Below are 20,785 nucleotides of genomic sequence, written 5' to 3' on the forward strand. Positions count from 1 at the left end.
GGCTCATACCAAGGGCAGGAATGCACGCATGCAGACTTAAATGTGTTGTACTGACCTTGATTCCCATTGCTTATTCATGAAAATATTTTTCTATCTTGCAACAAATATCTGGATCAGTTTGCTAAAACATAAATGTACACGTATACACGCTGCTATTCGGTGAGAAGGGGAAGGAGAAGATAAATTTCCCAAATGTGGCCACTTCCCTCGGCCCCTCCCCTTTCATTTCGCTTATAATTTTGAGCATATTTATTTTGGAAATCACGGAAATCAGATTTTGATTACGAAAGACTTTCTTTTAAAAGCCACATTATAACATAAATACGAAAGTTAACATTCTCTTCTAGTCTAGGTGTTTGGCGACATCTGTCGGATTTCGTGTCATACTGCAGTTATAGAAAAAAAATGTACAGGTCGTGCGTTTGACCTTTGGTTACCTTTTCTGACTCTATTGAAAAGCTGTTAAATAATTGTTTTGGGTGGCCTAGGTGAGAGGAACTGTCGTTAGTGCAAGTGAAGAAGGAGAAGGAAACAGTTGGAATACATTCATTCGCAATTGCTTTAGTACATTTCTCAAATCCAAATAGAATTTCTCGAAAGTACTTGTTCAATATACAAAATGCCAAAAAAGTCCAATCTGATTCATGAAATGAATTGAAGCAAGTGAAAAAAACAGTTCTAAAAGTGAATTTTACACAGTAGCTTTGTGTTGTTGCAGGTGATCTCCCTGCGAGCAAAAGAACGCTGGACCTTCACGCTTGGCTTTACTGCAAATACAGTTCTGGAACACCACATGGAAACAGTGACACCTCCCTAGGGCCCCGTAGCACTTATGGTTGCTCTTTAACATGTGCATGCATGTGTTGTTTGCAGTGAGTGAGGTGTTCACCATAACAAAACTTTCTTCAAAACACACGCACACACAAAATGGGGTTGTAACTTCACCCCAAAAATCTGTATTTTAGCAGGTACCAAATACCAAAAATGAATAACAAGAAACTCACAAGCAACTACCAATTACGTATCAGTAAATAAAATAAAATCAGTTTTCTATTTTACCTTTGTACATTTCTTTCTACATGTTAGAATCTACTTTTTTTATTCTAATTTATTCTATTCTACTTTTACAGCTCTGGAGTTCTACAACTTTTCCCTTGGGTCTTTTTGTTCTCTACAATATTGTACTTTTACTTAAGTACTGAATCGGAGTACTTTTGTCAGCTCTGCTTTCTTTCTTCACCGATAGAGCGTGTTCTGATTCATTGCATCACAGTGCGGTTCTCCCGCTTCACCGAGGCAGAACAGAAGAGGTTTCAGAGAGAGGTCAACGTCCTGAACGTCAGGCTGCCTCATAAGAGCTGTGGCAGTTGCAGGTGACAACACAGACCCCGCCCACCACCTCTTTCACCTTCTACTCCTTGGCAGGCGCTACCGGCTGATCAGGACCAGAACAAATACTCTCAGCCATAACGTCTTCCTGCAATCCAACAATGCACTCAATTCACAATACATTTTATATTTGAAAACATTCACAACATATAAAATGTGTGTCTTGCTGTCCTACACATTGCATAAAGTCTTTTTATTCCTCAAAGACAAATTTGGAGTTGCGTCATACAATGACAGTAAATGTCTATTCTATTCATTTTGTGCCTTACGCAAATGTCAGAAAAAAGACAATGTGCAATTAAATGACATATCCCTCAGTTCAGAGTAGACGACCTCATCGTGTCTCGCATGAAAGGCGCTATCACAGAGAACTGAATGGGCTGAATGGGAAACTCTATTACTTCCAGCTGTGGATGGAAACTATTAGTGAGCGCCATCTCCCTGATGAGCTATGAAGCGACACACACACACACACACACACACACACACACACACACACACACACACACACACACACACACACACACACACACACACATATACACGCCTACCCGCCCTCGCCTACTTTCAGAGAAGAGCCACGCTGGAGGGTTCAACATAACCAACGCTGTTGGTTGGAGACAGAGAACAAGAGAAAGAGCGAGAGGAGCAGCACAGCTTCACTCACTCCTCTTCTTTCATTACTTCCTTCCTTCCTTCCTTCACTCAGCTGTGTTTTGGAGACACCGGTCGGCCCACAAGTCGTCTCTGTAAGTACTGCACATATCTTGACCACAACCAGGGAGCAGGTCAAAGGAGATGTAAAAACAATGATGGCATTTTTAGGCTTTATTTGGTCGTTTTTGATTGGGAATCAAACAGCAAAGGTTGAGCACCATGATCATGTTTTTGGTGTTGAAATAGGACCGTTTCATTTGATTGCTTTCAGTCAAAACAAAGTCAACATTAAGTATACCACAATTCCAGAGAAATGTTTCATATCGGAAGTTTTACAACACTTCAGGATAAAATGTGACCATCCTGTTGGTTATCAACAGTGCTGTGTGAAAGTTTCAGACACTTCAAACCAGCCTTTCTTTCTTTCTTTCTTTCTTTCTTTATTTATTTATTTATTTATTTATTTATTTATTTATTTATTTATTTATTTATTGTCTCACGAGGCTTGATCTAACCTAATCTTGCATGCTTACATTCCTTCAGTGCAATCTTGGAGAACAAGATGTGACACAAAGAAGATAACAGCAGCGTTACTAGTGCTACCTGTTTATTGCGCGACAGTTCTGGACAGTACCTGTGGACTCTTGCACATGACAACATAAGTTTGAGCAAAAGTTAACTGTCTGGTTTTTAGGGACGTGTTGTAGCTGTAATAGGGCGTTCCGGAGTCTTTTCATTACATAACATTGGGTTTTTTTTTTCAGTTAGGTTTTTGTCATGGTGCATTCACCTGTGCTTACAAAAGTCACAACTATGAGTTGCTTTGGATCAACAGCCAATGTCAGAAATCAGTTGCCAAGTCTTCACACACATTACACATATACTGTAGTGCGGATGGGAACACTAAGTTGGGTCAGAACAACTACAAAGTCACCTTTTGAGAAAGATTAGAATCATAGAGGCTTTGATTTAGCGATATATTTATTCAAAAGATCAAAAACAACATCAGCCCTCCAGCCTGTCTGTGTTTGTGAATCAGGCTGTTCTTCTCCTTCACCATGTGATCACATCTTAGGAGATTTGCGTAAAAGGACGATGGGAGGATTAGAAAAAGAGTCACTCGCAGACAAATTGACAACAGCAGCAGTTCTCCTAATGATGCCCCCCCCCTCCTTTTCGTCGTGGCCTTTTGTCCCCCAGCACCTTTTAAAGTTTTTAAAAGTGATAGTTGTTGTCAATGGTTTCTTAGTTATTTGGGTTATGCAAAAAGTATCATTATCCACAGAACTTTGTGGTGGGGTGACGAATACCCAAAGAATATTGCGTTACATTCTGGTGAGGATATTAAGGTTGTGGCAGGAATTTATTTTCATCATTTCATGTCTCTGGTATCCATGGAGGTGTTTGTCCACGATGAATAAATGGCACCCTTTGTCTATTTGTAATGTGCATTTGGCAAATAGATCAGGAGGCATGCTGGTTTTAACTTTGTGGTTTGAATAAGGACATGTTTGTCTTATTTTCATTTTTTATTGTTTTGTTTTTGCGAGGCACTTGAGCGGATTTCTATAAAGCATCTATCGCTGACTATCGCTGACTCTATCGCTCGCTCACTATCGCTCACTTTCTATCGCTCTGTCTGTCTGTCTGTCTGTCTGTCTGTCTGTCTGTCTGTCGCTTCCCTGTTTTTCACCAAACTTACTGAGAAATAGGCTGAAATGTGGAGCAGAGGTTCATCACCAACAATAATATCGAGAGGCCAAAAGAGTGGGCTGAAGTGTAGCTATAAAGTGTAACCAACCACACATTAAAATTGTCAAAGGAATGAATGCCTTTCCCAAAGTGTCCATCAAAATATTGATAATTACTTTAGTAATATTTTTATTCTTGCAGCAAACCCTCTAAATCATTGTCGAAATCATTTCAATGAATGCGTGACTATTATTTTCACCTTAATTGTATATTTGATCAAAAGTTATATCATGAACTGACTTGACTTGACTTGGATGTGTTGTGAAGTCCGGGGTCAAAGTGTCAATCACCTCTTGCGTGATTTGCCACAGAGTGACAGGGTGTTACATGTGCTCACAGTGGGGACAAAGTATGTTAACGGCAGCAGATATGTTATTGCCCCAACCCGCCCACCTGAGAGGCAAAGTCGTCTCTCAAGTTCAGAGGCTCAACTATTTGACAAAAACAAACGCAGGAGGAGAGCAGGCTTGGTAAATGGATATGAGCCTTGGATAGCACCACTGAGCCAGACCACTGAATTATTAAAATAGCACAGTCCTTCACTTTCCGCCTTGAACCAAACATAATACACACAGAATGTTACAATAAACAGCAGTCTTTAGTTTCTTGCTCCAGAGATGAAAGTACACCTGAGAAAGAAAACAATCAGATCGTGACAGGTAACTGGATCACTTGGCTGCGACGTGGAGTTAGGAAGTGCCAACGCAAATCGATCAGCACACAATGCCACAATTGGAAACGTGTTGATGAACTGGAAAGGCAAGTTTTAATTGGGCAAGCATTGTGCGCAAAGACATCCTTACCAGGCAAATTCAAATCTGGAATTTGGACTGCACAAACGTATAAATTGCCATCATCTGTCTTTGTTTATTTAAAAGGAGCTCACGGGAGACTTTTCTTTATCAGGAGCGGATGACGTGGTGTTAAGTAATGAGCCACTAGAAAAGAAAGAGCTCCCATCCTCCTTTGGTGCTTTTGGCCTTTATTCACACACTAGGGGAGGAAGTTACGAGACAGATAAAGATACTAAGTGGTGGTGTCACAGAGTCACTGGACAGTGTCTGGGAGGTGGAGGTGATGAACTATTTTCATTCCCCTTTGGTTAACCCCAGAGTGTAAAATAGCACCTTATCACAACAAAAGGGCTTCTTCACGGGGTCAGGTGCCCTGAACTGACAAGCCAAGAGCAGGGTGCTTTTTGAGCGGGGTCGAAGGGGTTGCTATGGTGACGCTTGTCATCTGGGAAGTCTTCTGCAGAGGCATGCAGGGTGAGATCTTGGGGGGGGGGGGGGGAAGAGTGAGAGAGAGAAAGGGAGGGGGGGTGACTTACAGGGTGAGAGAGAGAGAAGGATTCTGTATTGTGACTTGATCGTATAGTGAGAGCAGGGACGTTTTGTAGATCCACTCGGGAGGTGAGTAAACTCTTTGTCTTAAAAATCTATCCATAAAATCACATTGCATGTTGTTAGAGACTTTTTTTTTAGATGTTGAGAAACCTGTTCAGCTGCTCCAAGCTTGCAGGATTAGAACATTTATGTAGGAGTGTGCAAACACCGGGATGCGGGTGCAGTGCACTTTTAAAGTCTCATCACTCCTCCTCACATCTGCTGTTGTTGACTGATAGACATTGAAAAAGCAACTCAAAGGAATAATATTTTCCCAGGTTGTAGGTCCTAAAGCATCACTCCCACAGCTCCTCTCGCTGTCAGATCCATTTCCGTAGCCACTTTTGATTCCCTTTGTAATATTACTGAGGGTCCTCTTGTCAGCCCGAATATGGGCAATACACCATGACCTTTAAATATGTGAAATGACAACCAAGAGGATTTGTGACATTTTCCTCAAGGTGTCGAGGATGTGGGCCTTCCTTAAACTGGTCCTGGAAAGTTGGAAGCAGCCGATTATACAATATGTAATTACTTGCTCTGAGATGTTTGGCCTGATTTTGGATGTGGTTAATGAAGACGAAATGCAGCACTTGAGCAAGGCACTGAAGCCTGCTCAGAGGAGAGAAATGCCCCTCGGGGAACGATAAAGCAAAGTGGCAATGTTCATGTGAGTGGCAGCTGGCAAGTGCTCCATTCCCACTGTTTTGAGCATTGTTCCAAACTGTGATGACTGAGTGTGTTCTGGAGTCCTGCCCCTGGTGTGACCCTGATGAAAAGAATAAGATAAACACATATTGATGGATGGAATGATCACATCTGATGGAAAATAATAGAGAAAATAAATCCAGTGCACGGTGGAGCATTTAGTTAGCGCGTCTGCCTCACAGTTGAGACGTTGTGGCTTCTTCTCACATTCCAAAACCAATGAAGACTCTAAATGGCCTAAAACTGTTGTTTATTTGCCCTATGATTGACTCGTATGCAAAGCAGCTGGGATATGATTTGGCGCCACCTTGAACAGGAGTTGACAAGGAATAAACAAGTAAATCTGCAGTTTCTGTCCTTTTATCTATCAGGTGGTAACCGTGCTCACTTTTTAACTCGTTCACTGCCATTGACGTCAAATGGCAGACCGGATTAAATCCAACTTTGACATCTATATGCGTCAGTGGCAGTGAATGAGTTAATTGCGTTTTGGAGGCTTTTCAGGTTTGTGTTGTTTTCCTTCGATTTAGTACCACACGGTTCCTTCCTGTTGACAAGAAAAACACTCCAGTCCTGCTGCTCCTCACACTGGAGAAGCACCATACAAGGAGGTGAATACTTCTCGCCTGATAAATGAGCGTATCCCACAACAACTCCATACAATAAACTTGTGCTGTCGATCCTTGTATGGGCTCCATCCGTGTTGGTTAGTGCAGAATAGTTTGATTGATCCCGCAGGCCCTCAAACACCCCTCACATAATTGCAGGCTGACTCACCTAACATTTGGAAGCAAGCAGTCACCAAATAGGTTCATTATCATCTCATCATTTAAAAATGTGAGCTTTTTTTTTTTTTTTTTTTTTCAATTTACCGACTACGTTAGATCAGCTGCATCAATTTTCTGGCTGCTCGTTTACAAGTTACGAGTTGTGCCTCATTGAAACACTGTGATTTGATTAAAATCAAAGAGATTCAATTTATACTCCAAAATGGTTATTTAATTTTTGAAGGATAAGCTTTAATGGGATGCATCTGTTGTGGTTTAATTTTTATAAAATTATGCAATGGCACAATCATAGACAGCAATCTTTCTTCCATTGACAAAGATGTCTTTTTTTTTTAACTATGTCCTAAATAGTAACCATAATGGCTACACTTTCTTTACTTATATTTATTTTACCGATCTTTGTATTCTGCAACTGATTTACTATATCCGGCACAGGGTGTCTTCAATCTGTGCATGGCACAATGCAATTACAATCTCAAGACTATTAAAGTGTTCTGAAGTGCTGCCCAGTGTCAGAGAGATTGGTCTCAGATGGTGATCATGTTTCCTCCAACTAGATAACGGCCCAACACACACACACACACACACACACACACACACACACACACACACACACACACACACACACACACACACACACACACACACCTAAAAATAGCCAATAACGGTGAAAAACAAAACATCTGAAAAGCCCTGATCTCAATTCTATTACGTGGTTGGAGTTGAAACATGCTATCTGGAGTAGTAAAGTTTCATAAAAGAGATTTAAACACATGGTGTTTGCATATAGTAAAATGATGTTTTTATTACTAGAAAGTCAATGATTAACTTTGTGCGCTGAGTCCCAGGCTTAGCTTGTGGGAAGTGTAACCAAGTGACAGTTGGATTTTTTTCCCCCTAAACCGCCTCAGATCATTGTCCCAGCTCACATCATTACTTGGTTGTGTGGATAATTTATGAATGACAGCATCTTCTCTCTCAACAATATAGTGACAAGATGGTCATTTTGTTTGATTTGCTATGAAATTCAATACAAACTCAAAATGGAAGCATTTCTTAATTGTGTCTTGGGTATGTTCTGTGATCTGATAAAACATGCCGAATTACATGGGTGTGCTGAAGTCCACTGACTTGCTGAACTCACCAACTTTTATCAATAATCTTACTCTTTATCTGGTTCTTGTTAAAACCGTTTTCACAGTTAGCAATGAGTCACAATGCAAATGTGTGATAAATGGTCCTGCCTTTGAATGAAGCTCTGTAGATTCATACTTTGGTTCCCTTTGTAGTGTTTCCTAACATCTGGCCCATTGCTCGCAGTACGTTCGTTTCCTGTAGACAGAAGCACATTAGCGTCGTCCAAGCTTGTCATCTTGCATGCCCTGTGTTACGCCAAGAAAAACCACAGGTGCTATTTGACCACGCTGCAGATAGGAAACAGGACGTCTGGTTTGCAAAAACTATTTTGAACGGCTTATTTGATCTGCACCTGAGGAACACCTGGCCCTTTTATGGTGCTATTCTTTTGCATCCTAAAAACGGATCTAGAGGTGATAAAAGATATTTCACAGAGTGTGTGTGGGGGGGATTAACGCGCTACAGCTCTGCATCTGCTCTTGATACTCAGTCGTTATGTAAGAATTCACCGCACATTCAAAGGCAAAACCAGACACTTGGCAGTTTTTTTTGAGCTGTCAACCTTTCCTTATTAGGAAGCATTGATTCCTGCTCAAGAGGCCAACGCAGGCTGTATGTTGATCTCCAGAGGAATGAGAAGCAGGCTTACAGCATTGCCTTAGAAAGACCGTACTCTCCTTAAGGGATGAAGAAATGACTCTTTAGTGTATGCCTTGACAATAGTGATAGCTTGCATGTCTGTCTCAGAGCTTTGGGGTTTGAATCTCGCCTCTCCTACGTAGAGTTTGCATGCTATCTTCTGGCGTAGGTTTTCTTGGACTCCTCTGCGATTCTTCCCAAATTCCAAAAACATCTATTTTTCAATAAGACCAGGCACTAAAAAATGGATGGATAATACCATAAGTTACTTCATAACTGTTAGGGAAACCTGGAAGAATGAATGAAAAAGTATCGTGACCCCTTTTATATGGCTTTAAAATAAACGTTACAGGTTTTTTTCCGGCACAGAAAGCTATGGTGAACTGTGATTCAAGCAAGTCTTGTGCAGACATTCTTTTCTGCAAATGCCAGTATATTACTCATGCATGTGCTCATGGGCCTTCAGCTGCAGTCTGCTGAGAGTGACATCAAAAATTGATTTGTTGTGTATATTGTGCCCATTGTTTTCCATTCAACAGATAATGAGCTAGCTGTGCATGTTTTGGCTAATCTTATCTGTAATCACTGAGCAGAAAAGCCATTAAAAAAAAAAAAACTTTTGCTGTTATGTAACGAAGTTTATTAAATGAGCCCCCGTACAGTGACATAGTTGTCTAGAAAGACAAAACAAACAAACAAAAAAAAACATTGGACTCATGGTTTATGTGCTGTGCCCATGGCTGTTTTCACAGACTTGACCAAAATCCTTAAATCTGCAAATTCCATGCGGAAAACACATCAGTGCAAATTTTGTCAGACAGCCCCCAGCCTGTTGTGTTTCACTTTCCAACACGCATGGACTTTCTTACCCATTTGCATGACTCCCACTAAAACATTCAAATTGTCAGTCGTCGATCAACTCCTGTCTTTTACAGAGCCCCTTCTATGTGTCGTGCTGTGTTGACATTTACTGTAGTCTGAGAAAGAAGAACGGCAAACGACAGGAATGTTGCCATTCAGGGGTCACGCATTGTGGGCGATTTCCTGTCTGCTTGATTCCCAATCCCACTGCAAATAATAATGAGAGGCCCTGAATCTTGAATTTAAGAGGGTCGATTGATTTGAAGCTAGTTTATGTTTTTAGGAGTTGACCTGCTTCATCAGTCCAGCTTGTTCTGTATGACGGTCAGCAGATGTGAGTCACAGTCGTTGTTGTGGGTGGATTTCTTTCCCTGGCGACAAGAAAAGTGAATGATGTAAACTTTCCTACATAATGGAACATTGTTAACTCTGGCTGAATGTAAAACTTGGCTTACGATGACGCCACAGTCAAAAGTAAAAAAAAATCTGTACAATTGAAGAGACGCACATTCTAATGTGGAGTATTTCTATGGATAACTTTGACATTTGCAGTGACAAATCTGACAAAAGTAAAACATTTCGTTTGACCTGAAGTTAGACGATGACAAAAAAAAAACTTTTATCAAATAATGTCCCGGCATTAGTTTGGACTTTTTCAGAAGTGTAGCCTTTTTTTTTTCCCAATAAATATTTTTAAACGTATTATTATTATTATTATGACAGTTTTTTTATTAAGTCATAAAAAAAATCACTTAACTCACAAAAAAAAAAAAAACTAATTTGAGAATGTCAGTATCGCTTGTGTGTATTGCAAAAACTAAAACTCAAAATCAAAAACTTTTGATAGCATGTCTGTGTGAATGTACAGCATGCTTTGATATCTGTGTTGACATTTTTTAAAATTTTTTATTGTGTCTATCCGCGCAGCTGCTTTTGGAGAGAATCTACCACACAAGAACGGACAAGTGAGCACATGCAGTCGCAGGTAAAATGTTAAAAGCCCATTCAGTAGAATAGTACTGATGTTGAATGTTTTGAAAATACAATCTCAATGAAGCTCTAACAACTCTACAAGAGCATGAGGATTAAAAAAAAAAAAAAACACTTGGATACACCTACTGAGTAATGAGGTGCAACACAAGAGTACCTTTTTTACCTATGTACCTATTTGAATATGTCAATCAAAATCAAACACCATTACCGAAGGCCCATTTTGGGTCGACTTCTTGAATTGCATCCCATTGCATTGTGCCTAATTTTATGGTCAGTGAGAGTTATGGTGCTACTATGAAGCAGTGGAGCTTTCCCATGACCCCCGGCAACCACACACGGAGAGCAAAGCACCTGATTCAAAAGTTCCAATCGTAGAGTCAGACTGACCATCGTTAGGCAGCAGTAAAAAGATCACCATGGCGACCGTAAGACGACAGCTAGCTTGTTGGAGCGAGGTTGACATCAGTGACCCCTTCTCAACCCCTCTTGCCTAGCTCCACCCCTTGGCTGTGAAATGAGGGGCAGCCTGGTGAATGTTTGGGGTTAATGGGCTCATAATGGTCGTGTCCTGTTTGTGTGCCCCCGCTCTGCACCTTCAATGAGTTCTTTCTGCATTTGTGGCAGAATGAGATGATGAAGTGGGTGGAACTCTACCGTCCACTCGTCCTGCTTGAAATAAATTGGGGGCCTTTTTATTCGATGTTGTTCTTCCGATATTGTTTAGGGAACAGTTCAGCTCAGTGTGTGTTCACTTGACATCTCATGAAGCTTTTTTTTTTTTTTTTAAATCTAGAGCTAGTGCATGTCGGAAGCAAAGTTAAGTTCTCTCAGTGTTACCTTCATGTATGTCTTTTTCATTTGTGATTTCTTTTCTTCATAATAGCAGTTGGTTGAAGAGGCTCGCTGTCCAAATGGTTTCTCCAGGGAACCTGGGGGTCCTTTTGGTCAGCACATCATAACATCTCCAGATCTGACCAAAGAGGTGGTCATCTCCCCTGGACTACCAACTCCTCCTCTTAGTCCCCTCCACTCAGCAAGGTTTCCATCTGGAGAATTCAAGGTATGTCCTGAAATGGGAGGAAAGCTATCTTCTCTCAGGCCAAGTGCCCCTCCTTATGGACAAACGTAGCATCACAGTTTTTATAAGTGACTGGAAGTGTATTTGATGGTACAATGTTATATTCACACTGATGAATTTTTATCTTTCTCCAGGCACCCGATGTCAATGGAAGTGGCCCAACTACTCCCAGCTTTGGATCATATTATGGCCCCTTACATGGTAAGTTTTGAGCTTTTTTTGTAAGGGGGGGAATTTGGATGCAAAAACTAAATAAATAAATCAAAGGCACCAGCATAGGCTGCAGCAGGATAAGCAGTGTTGAAAATGGATGGATGGAAATAAACAAATAAATACCACTACAAAATAATGTTTTCATAAAAAAAATAAAGAAATGATGAGATTATAGGATTCATGAAAGATTTGCTACAGCACTAACAAGGCAATTGTCTCCCAGGGGGGCTGACCAATGGGATACAGCCTTCTCCCACAAGGGAGGAGAGACTCATCAAATTCTCTGGAATTGGTCCTGTGGATGAAACGGGGATGCCCATTGCCCCCAGATCTGTAAGAATAAAAAAGCATTTCAAAATATATGCTGTATTACTTTTGCTTTGACATTTGATTCTATTTTATCCTGATTTGAGGCTTTTAACTCTACCTGCTCTCAGATATCTGTTCATCCTCCTTTTTGTTTCTTCCACCAGAGTGTAAACAAGACTAGAGACTGGTACAAGAGCATGTTCAAACAAATACATAAGAAGCCCGAGGGTATGATTGCTCCTCCTTCTTTTCTCACACTTGTTCTCAGTTCAACATTGACAAGACATGATGACATACTGTAGTCTATTGTTATTATTGTTATCATTTCTATTATTTTGAACATGTAGAAAAAGAAAAAGCAACAATTTCAAATAATACATTTAGATGGGAACTACAGCAATTACGTGTGGTCTTTTTTTCTAATTCATTTCTTTCTTTTAGAGAGTGAGCAGGAGGAATCAGACAGGTGGCTGGCTCGATGTAAGTGTTTCTTCTTCTTGGGATTGGCATTTGAATAGGTTGCTTTCACCAGCAATGAAGAAAAAAATACATGATTTAATCATTGAATTGTTACTTTTAAAAATGTTTTCATTGAGAGAATTTCACAAAACATTCCAAAATCTTTAAATATCAGTTGTGCTGTCATGGATGTCTTTATGGATATTGCTCAACTTCCCTTTGCTGATTTTATGTTTGAGGGTATAAATGTCTCAGCACCTCTGATGGTTGCATGCAACTTTACCCACACATTGTATTGATCATTAAAATAATTATTAATGATTATTATGCCCATCCCACAGTTATGATTGTTTTCAATCGTTCTAACATTTTTTTTTCTTCTTCCAATCCACAGGCCAACAGCCCACAGAGGATGAAGAAGCCGATAAATATCTCTTCAGGCTAACACCACATGGAGCTTTGCCTGACTGGTGAGCTGATTACCCGTCACGCTCACGCACTGCTGAATATATTTTAGTCTGCTCTGGAGAACACTTGGTGCATGTGATATTCCCAATGACAAAGTCCATCCTCATATTGTAGGAGCGTGACAAGCAAACCGAATTCAAGTCAATTCTTCGCTTCCTTTGAAATTAAACAAAAATTGCTCACAGGATCGTCAATGTAGCTGGTATTGAATGAGTTTCAGTGGAATTAATAATGACAGTCTCTGACTAGTCTGTAACATGCCTCAAGTTAAAGAAGGCCAATATTTGTGTCAGGACTCGGGGTGGGCTGCAAGTTGGGATTTGTTGTTACAGCACTTACAATCAGGCAATGATTAAGTTGCTGCCCGTTAGTGTGTGTGTGTGTGTGTGTGTGTGTGTGTGTGTGTGTGTGTGTGTGTGTGTGTGTGTGTGTGTGTGTGTGTTTGCACACTCACTTGGGTGTTGTGTTTCAGGAGCCAGGATGTCAGCAAGCTGTCAGATCCAGGGAGGCAGCAGCCGAAACCCAAGAGCATATTTGACTTTGAGCCCGAAAAGTTGTCTCCTGTAAGCCCCAGCCAGGTACGTCTCACACGTTTAAAAATAATTTCCTCATTCTTTCATGTACCAGTACTGTCTTTGTGTTGTTCTTAACACAAAGTAATGGGTAACTAGCAGCTTTTTTTTTTTGAACACTTCAATAAACTTTGCTCACTTCACACACATGCATGATCTTAGTTTGCATTGTTACTGAAGTTTCTTTTTAGTACTGTAGTACTGTGCTGTGCCCTACAATGACTTTTTTGTTCTATTTAAAAAACACAGTTCTTCAGATTTAGTGCGTAGTAAGTCCCGTGTATGCATTCATGAGTAAAAGGAATCTTTATCCCCAACACACACACACACACACACACACACACACACACACACACACACACACACACACACACACACACACACACACACACACACACACACACACACACACACACAGGAGCTGAGGTGTCTTGTGATCTGTATTAAGGTTTTAACCTTATGCGGTACTCGCCCTCATTTTCTAATGACAGCTATGAGTGTCTTAGACAAACTGCACAGACTACGTCAGGTGCTTCATCAGTGACTTTATGGTCTGCGAATGGAATGAGAAGAACAGCCAACTAAGAGAAAAGCCTTGGCATACAATTAGGAAGTTTCTGCGTCTTGCCAACAGAGATTTATAGTAACACATGATAGAACTGGAAACAGATGGAAATTTGACTTTCTTGCTAAACTAAACTGCTTCGAGTTGACATGTAAAATCCAGTCATTTTCACTTGTAAAATGAAAAAGACTTCCAGTATTATTAATCTCAACATAAACAACTTTTAACAGCACCAAGCTCGCTTTATTAGTCTCACCATGGGGAAATTTGCATTTGATTATCAACAATGGTGTTTTTCCTGTCGATAGGGTTACCGGTCGCCCCCAAAACAAGCTGCGAAGTCTCCTTCGCTTGAGGTGAGCGGTCTCCCTGTTTATTATTGCAAAAACATTTCCAAAATGACCAATGCCAACTGTGACATCATTACCTGGACTCAGGCCAGCCTGGTCTCTGAGCTGAGTCGCTTTGAGGCCGAGTTGGACTCTGATATCCAGGGCCTGGAAAAGAGACTGTACCAGAAGCAACAGCAGCAGCGTCAAGGCTGGGGTGAGGTACTGAGCCCCCCAACCCCCCCTGCTCCAAACCCACCTTGACTGAGAACCCTTGTTAGCCCCCAGAAGGCTGCCAACTCCTTCCATCCTGAGCCTCACCGCTTGCTACTTGTAATCGTGTTTGTTGTGTGTCCTGACCTGGATGACATGTACAGAATCACCCCCTCGTCTTGCACGTTGACTCGTCTGTTAAATCATCTGCCTGCAATCCCCCCCCCACCCTCCAACTCATGCTCCCACCTCAGCAAAGTGCCTGCCGTAATTGCATAGCACGCCCAAATTCACGGTCCTATACACATTCTTTGGATACGATCCTGCCTATGCGCTGATGTCTTGCTCTTCCCAGTTTTCTGAATGTTCTAAAATCATGAGTGAACTTGTTTGTGAGCCAAGGAACGTAGGACCCAGTTGATTTCTAACTCCCCCCTGGGAGTGGTCAGCACCACCGTGTTGCCTGCATGTGTTGTTCAAAGAATTCCTCCAAGCTGGAAGACAGTAGAGGCCACAGGGATCAACATTTGATCAAAGTGTACTCTGCTTCCAGGAGTCCCGCTCCAGAGACCCAGTGACTGCTGCGAGGGCTGGAAACACAAACTACAGGTCTGTGACCATTGAAAATAAATCATAGCGTAAACTACAACAGCTTTGATTTTTAGTGATTTATAAACAAAAGAGGCATTGTCGGATTTCAGTTCCTTCCACATCGGGAAGTTTGTTGTTGTTTAGGCACGGATGTTTCCAAATTGATTCATTGTTTATTATTATAACTTTTTGAATTGTTTTGTTTTTATAAGGAATGAATCGTTAGCAAATATGTAACCATACATTCTTGCTCAACCTGAGTCAACCGCTGAAAAAGCATGTAGACATAAATTCAATTATACAAATTATATAATAACTACATAAATCTCTCTTTTGCTATTTTTTCACTCCCTGATTTGCCAACTTTAGTATACTTAAAGATTCTACTTTGAAAGAACCCCAACATTTTTAAGTACGGTACATTTACTACTCCAGACAGCATTCCGCATTTTTAACCGTGCGTGTAATGCATTCTTGGAAGATTCTAGCTGTTGTTTGCCGAGTCGGGTCACAGGGATTGACCTTGTATGGTTCCGTGGCATTATTTAAAGAGCCTGTTGGTGAGGACGTGTGGAATTACAAGATGAAGTGACAAAAAGAAGTCTGGTTTTTTTCTGCATCTTGTCACACTGACTTGACGTGTTTATTTGCTGCTAACACTGAGTAGATGGCAGTGTCTGTTTGCAGAGTAGTTCAGAAATACATACTTAAACCATTCCAAAAAAAAAAGACTGTCAGTGACGTAAAAAAAAACAACCATTCAAACTGAAATGTACATAAAAGTACAAATGCAAAAACGTTTGTCATACTCAGAGTTCCTGTCATATTTATAGTAGACACCCCAAAACATCTCAACATATTATACTGTAGTTTCATTGTTTCATAAACTTGCTTGAACTGAGATTAAAACTTACTCAACATGTTTCCAAAACAGTTTGTTCCCATAACTTTGCTCACATTTTGAACTGTCTAAAAAAAAAAATCTCATAGCGAATAACAGCTGAAAATCATTCCATTTCAGATATTTTGAATGCCAGAAGGTTGTGGTAATTTTTTATCCTGGCACAAAATTAATTTTGTAGCCATAGCATGAAGCAGTTCTCTTAAATTAGTTGACAACTTAGTAAAAAAAAAGGAAAGTAAAAGTACAGATACCTGAAAATGTAGTCGTAGCACATGTCAACAAATATCTCATTTTTATCAATTATTTTCAGCCATTCATCTGCGCCAAAGCAGCCCATCCATCACTCTGCTGGCCCATCATCAATCTTCACTCCTACATTTGGTAAACAATGTTCTCTTTCCACGTCAAGATATTTCAATGTTTAGTGAACTGTCGAAGCCAAGCCTCTGTTATCAAGGTCTGTTGTTTAAAAGACTTCACACCACAAGACTGTACAGTCTTAATGAGCTCTCTTGTGACTGGCTAGAATTGCACAGTAATTTAATATACGGTCCCATGATTGTATTCCATTGCTTCCTTTGTCTGCTGCCGAGACTTTTCGAGTTTTAATGGTGGTATTGAAGGGAAAAAAAATCAAGAAAAAGTGGCTGAACAGTGTGTGGGTGTGGAGGGAGGAAACCTTGGGGAAAAGGAAGTAGAGCCTAAAATACTTGTTTGAGATTAGTTTTACCCCATCTCTTTTCCTGTTTTAGTTATATAAGATCAGACTAATTACTTTGGTTCAGTATATGGTTGATGTTTTGATTGATTGACTGATTGGCATTCTTTCAATTTTCAAGATTAAATGATCATTTTCATTCAAATACGGGAAAAAGAGGTATTTTTTCTGATTCACTAATCCCACTGTATGATAACTTTGCTCAGCAGATCGACTCTCTGCTTCCAATGACGCCATGGAACGCTCACCTAAGAAAGAAGAAAAGAAGGTAGATCCTCATGGAAACCATCATTGAAATTTTGAGTTTCAGAATTTTTGTCATCTTGTTTTCAATGAAATATTAAGTCGTTTTTCTGTATTTTAGATGAAAGCAGCTCGGGCTAAATTCAATTTCCAGGCTCAGTCACCAAAGTGAGTTCAACAACAGTAACAATAATAATAATAATAATAATATGAATATACATTTATAAAGCACAACTGCACAGAGCTGGTAGAAAACAGAGTATGACAACAATATGAGATTTATAGGGTTGCCGTTCTCGATACATTTGTAACATTGGTGCTTTTGTTAAATTCATTTCTCACTCAGGGAGCTTGCGCTGCAAAGGGGCGACATTGTTTACATCCACAGGCAAGTCGACGCCAACTGGTTTGAAGGAGAACATCACGGTCGAGCAGGCATCTTCCCCACCACATATGTGGAGGTAAAAGACTTCATTGTGGTTCTGAGCTCATGCTGTTGGTCTCGTTGTTGAGCTGAGCTTTTCACATTTCCCGTCACAGATTCTGCCTCCATCTGAGAAGCCAACGCCTATAAAGCCTCCCAGTGTTCAGGTGCTGGATTATGGTGAAGCAGTAGCACTGTATAATTTCAATGCTGACCTTCCAGTTGAGCTTCCCTTTCGAAAAGTGAGCACTTTACACATCATTGACCAGCATAGAGATCGTAGCTGTGTTTGTGTGACAATTTCTCTAACTGCTGAACTGACTATAGTTGGAATTAGAAATGTAGCTTCACTCTTAAACCTTTAAAGGGCATTCAATGATTCAGATTGAAATTATTCTTGTAGTGTGACTCAATTTTACATTTCCCCCTAAAATATGTTTTTCTCTGCAGTGGTATTAACTTCAATGTTGAATTTGTCAGGTCAGGTAAAGACTGTTTATTAAGTAACTCTGTTCATTCTGTTCCTTAGGGGGAAGTAATAAGTATAACCAGGCGTGTTAATGACAAGTGGCTGGAGGGCAGAATCTCAGGGACCAACCGGAGTGGCATCTTCCCTGCCAGTTATGTTCAGGTCACCAAGATGCCCCGCACTAAATATTCCACAGACGACTACCCAACAAGCCCCATGACTCCTCTTTCCCCTGGACTTCAAAGTCCTGGACGTCCACTCCACTCACCATTGTCCCCTTTCAGCATTAGCCCAAAGCAAGCGCACTCCCCCCAGAATCCATCTTCACCTCTGCCTTATGGTGCACGACCACCGTCGCACTCGCCCGTTCAAACATCTCTATCCAACGATTGTGCCAATCGGTGGCCTCAGTATTCCCCCAAACCCGCTTCACCCGCCAACCACAACACTTTAACCTCTGCGTCACCTTCGGCTTCTGCAGCAGCATCTGCACATATCACTGAGGCTCCCACAGCGAACGCTCCCAGATACAATGATTCCTCACAGGTCTGCGGAAACTCACTGCATGCCCACATCTGTTACGATGTGCTTCTCTTCATTTTGACATACCTGAAAGTAGATGTTCATTCTTCTTTCTAGGGTGCTCTCTCTCATCCCAACTCACCCCCATCTGCACAAGTCCCAAACTCTGCTGACTCCTCAGTGGTGCAACGTCAACCGTAATACAGCACACAATCTTAATTTTAGCAAAGCGGTGTCGGAAGTGTACTGAATTTGTGATTTTGTGTCCCAGCAGGTATAAAGCTGTCTATAACTACAAACCACAGAATACAGATGAGTTAGAGCTGAAAGAAGGCGACATTGTTCAAGTAATGGAGGAATGTGATGATGGCTGGTTTGTAGGTAAATAATCAAGTATTAACTTATGAAACAATGCCAAAGTGCAAACTTTGTAGAATGCAATCAATGTGTCGGTGCTGCTCTCTAGTGGACAAAATGAAACATTGCAGGATTTACTTGACTTTTTCCTCTTAAGTAATCCATGTTCTCAATATGTTTGCTACAGGTACGTCAGAAAGGACTCATGCTTTTGGGACTTTCCCTGGGAATTATGTGACACCAGTTTGAGGTGTTGTTTGATCACATTCACATGGATGGCATCACAAGAGCACAACAACCACCCTCATCACCTACCTTAAGATGGACATGCATGTTCACCCCTTTTCCATGACCCAAGATGAATACAAGAGAAGCTCTCACCTCCCCGCATGAGTGCATGAGTGTGTTGCACTGGCTTTCAATTTACATATCAACCAAGCATAAGAAAGACTGGATGCTCAAGACATGCAAAGAATGAATGATTTATGTCCCACAATTATTTGCCGCTGCAGCAAATTTGTTTTTCTTTCCAGAATTAGGAGTGTTCTAATGTCCTGCATTCAGCCACCACAAACCACTGAAATCATTTGGTCTGAATTTGCAATATTTTGTGGACTGGATGACTAACATTTCCATAAAATGTCTGTCTCAGACTATTTTTCAGATCTTTGAAGAAGTTTGAAGAAGCAACATGACCCTAAATAGGTTCCTAAGTTAGAAAGGGACAATTTGTGCCATTACCTTTACATGCATCCGCAAAGATTTTCAGCAAAGCAAGAAGAATTTCACAGCACATGCACTGATTTCTTTATATTGATTGTAAATATCGAGTTATGTTTTTTGGGGGGAATTATACATATCTTGTTTAAAAAAACAAAACAAAAAAAACCAAGAAACATGACTATTTTCTGTTTGGAAGAACTCCAGTGAGTTTAGTTGACAAGTGCTTTTAAGTTGTCTGTGTTGCCAATAAAAACTCACAGCGCACATGATTTGCATGCTGTTCGATGTTTCTGAATGTCTTTGCTGCTTTGAACTACAAGATAAAAACATCCTTCCTGCCGATGATAGAAATATTTGTAATCATGAGGACCATTTTGACAATTCTTATTCTAAGAAATTTTATGAGACTGTAAAAACTAATCATGTAATCTGAGGATCGTTGTACACAGTGTAAACATTAAAACAAAAATACAAATTGTAATATATATTTGCTTAAGAACTATTTGCTTTTGCAATGTATAGTTGGTATGTTAGGTTTTTTTAAGCTATTAAAAAATACTGAAAGTTTAAAAATGACTCCTTGTTTATTTATAGCTCACAGCCATTCAAAAATTAAGGAAAATAAGACATTTTTTCAACAAATTTTATTTAACGCACACTGACAAAATAGAATGGTGATGTGAAACAGTTTTAGACTTTAACCAACTAGCGTCTGTAATAAATTAATTCCCTGTATAGCACAGACACCCATAGTGAAAGATTTCCAATGCGCATGTCCAACTTTTTAGTGTACTGTTTCAGTTCCTTTTGTGCAAATTGATGTTCGCTAACAAGGAACTGAATGGCAAAATTCACAACGAGAGTTTGATCAAGCATGTTGATTTTTCCCTTCTGGTACTCTTCCAGTATCTCAGTATCTATGTTGCAACATGGTGATGACATCTGTGACTAAGCTCAGTTTCCACTTCCCTCTGAAAACATCTTGTTTGAAGCTTCACAATGACAAGGTTGATTAATTGTCGTCTTTGTCTCATGATGTCAACAGCAAGATTTAGAGAACAGTTGACCAAACCAGGAAATTCACTGGTAGATTCACAAATGTTTGAATGTTTCCATTGCGTCAAGAAATACAAAAGCACTGGACAGGTGAATATGTGCATTGAAAATTTTAGAGATGGTCAAATTAGGTCACCAAAAAAGGTTGAGCAAAAGCCAAATTTTACATTGAGAAAAAATATTGCATTTCATCATCAACTCACTCACCTGAGCCTATGTTCAATGTTCTACAGTCATCTTGTCCTATCATCTTCAAAGAGATC

General features: G+C 40.3%; 1 protein-coding gene across 11 annotated transcripts; it reads left to right on the forward strand.

Annotated features, from left to right (window-relative positions):
• Positions 1–1,934: 1,934 nt before the first annotated feature.
• Positions 1,935–20,000, forward strand: sorbs3 (sorbin and SH3 domain containing 3). 11 transcript variants are annotated; one of them, XM_085910482.1, is made up of 21 exons: positions 1,935–2,138; positions 10,244–10,301; positions 11,193–11,369; positions 11,522–11,588; positions 11,824–11,933; positions 12,074–12,137; positions 12,351–12,389; positions 12,763–12,838; positions 13,309–13,414; positions 14,282–14,329; positions 14,411–14,524; positions 15,069–15,124; positions 16,321–16,391; positions 16,935–16,996; positions 17,093–17,139; positions 17,318–17,432; positions 17,512–17,637; positions 17,925–18,410; positions 18,504–18,583; positions 18,658–18,767; positions 18,931–20,000. In XM_085910482.1, exons 2-21 carry the CDS (start codon positions 10,290–10,292, stop codon positions 18,990–18,992), a joined length of 2,028 nt encoding a protein of 675 aa, XP_085766608.1. In that variant the 5' UTR covers positions 1,935–2,138; positions 10,244–10,289; the 3' UTR covers positions 18,993–20,000. The 11 variants fall into 11 exon arrangements, with proteins under 11 accessions (XP_085766608.1, XP_085766609.1, XP_085766604.1 ...); XM_085910483.1 differs by having other exon boundaries at positions 11,196–11,369; positions 16,938–16,996; positions 18,661–18,767; XM_085910478.1 differs by having other exon boundaries at positions 1,991–2,138; positions 19,396–20,000.
• The last annotated feature ends 785 nt before the right edge of the window (positions 20,001–20,785 follow it).

This window comes from Syngnathus leptorhynchus, chromosome 4, assembly GCF_054491065.1.
Source record: "Syngnathus leptorhynchus isolate UIUO chromosome 4, UIUO_Slep, whole genome shotgun sequence".
NCBI classification, from domain to species: Eukaryota; Metazoa; Chordata; class Actinopteri; order Syngnathiformes; family Syngnathidae; genus Syngnathus; species Syngnathus leptorhynchus.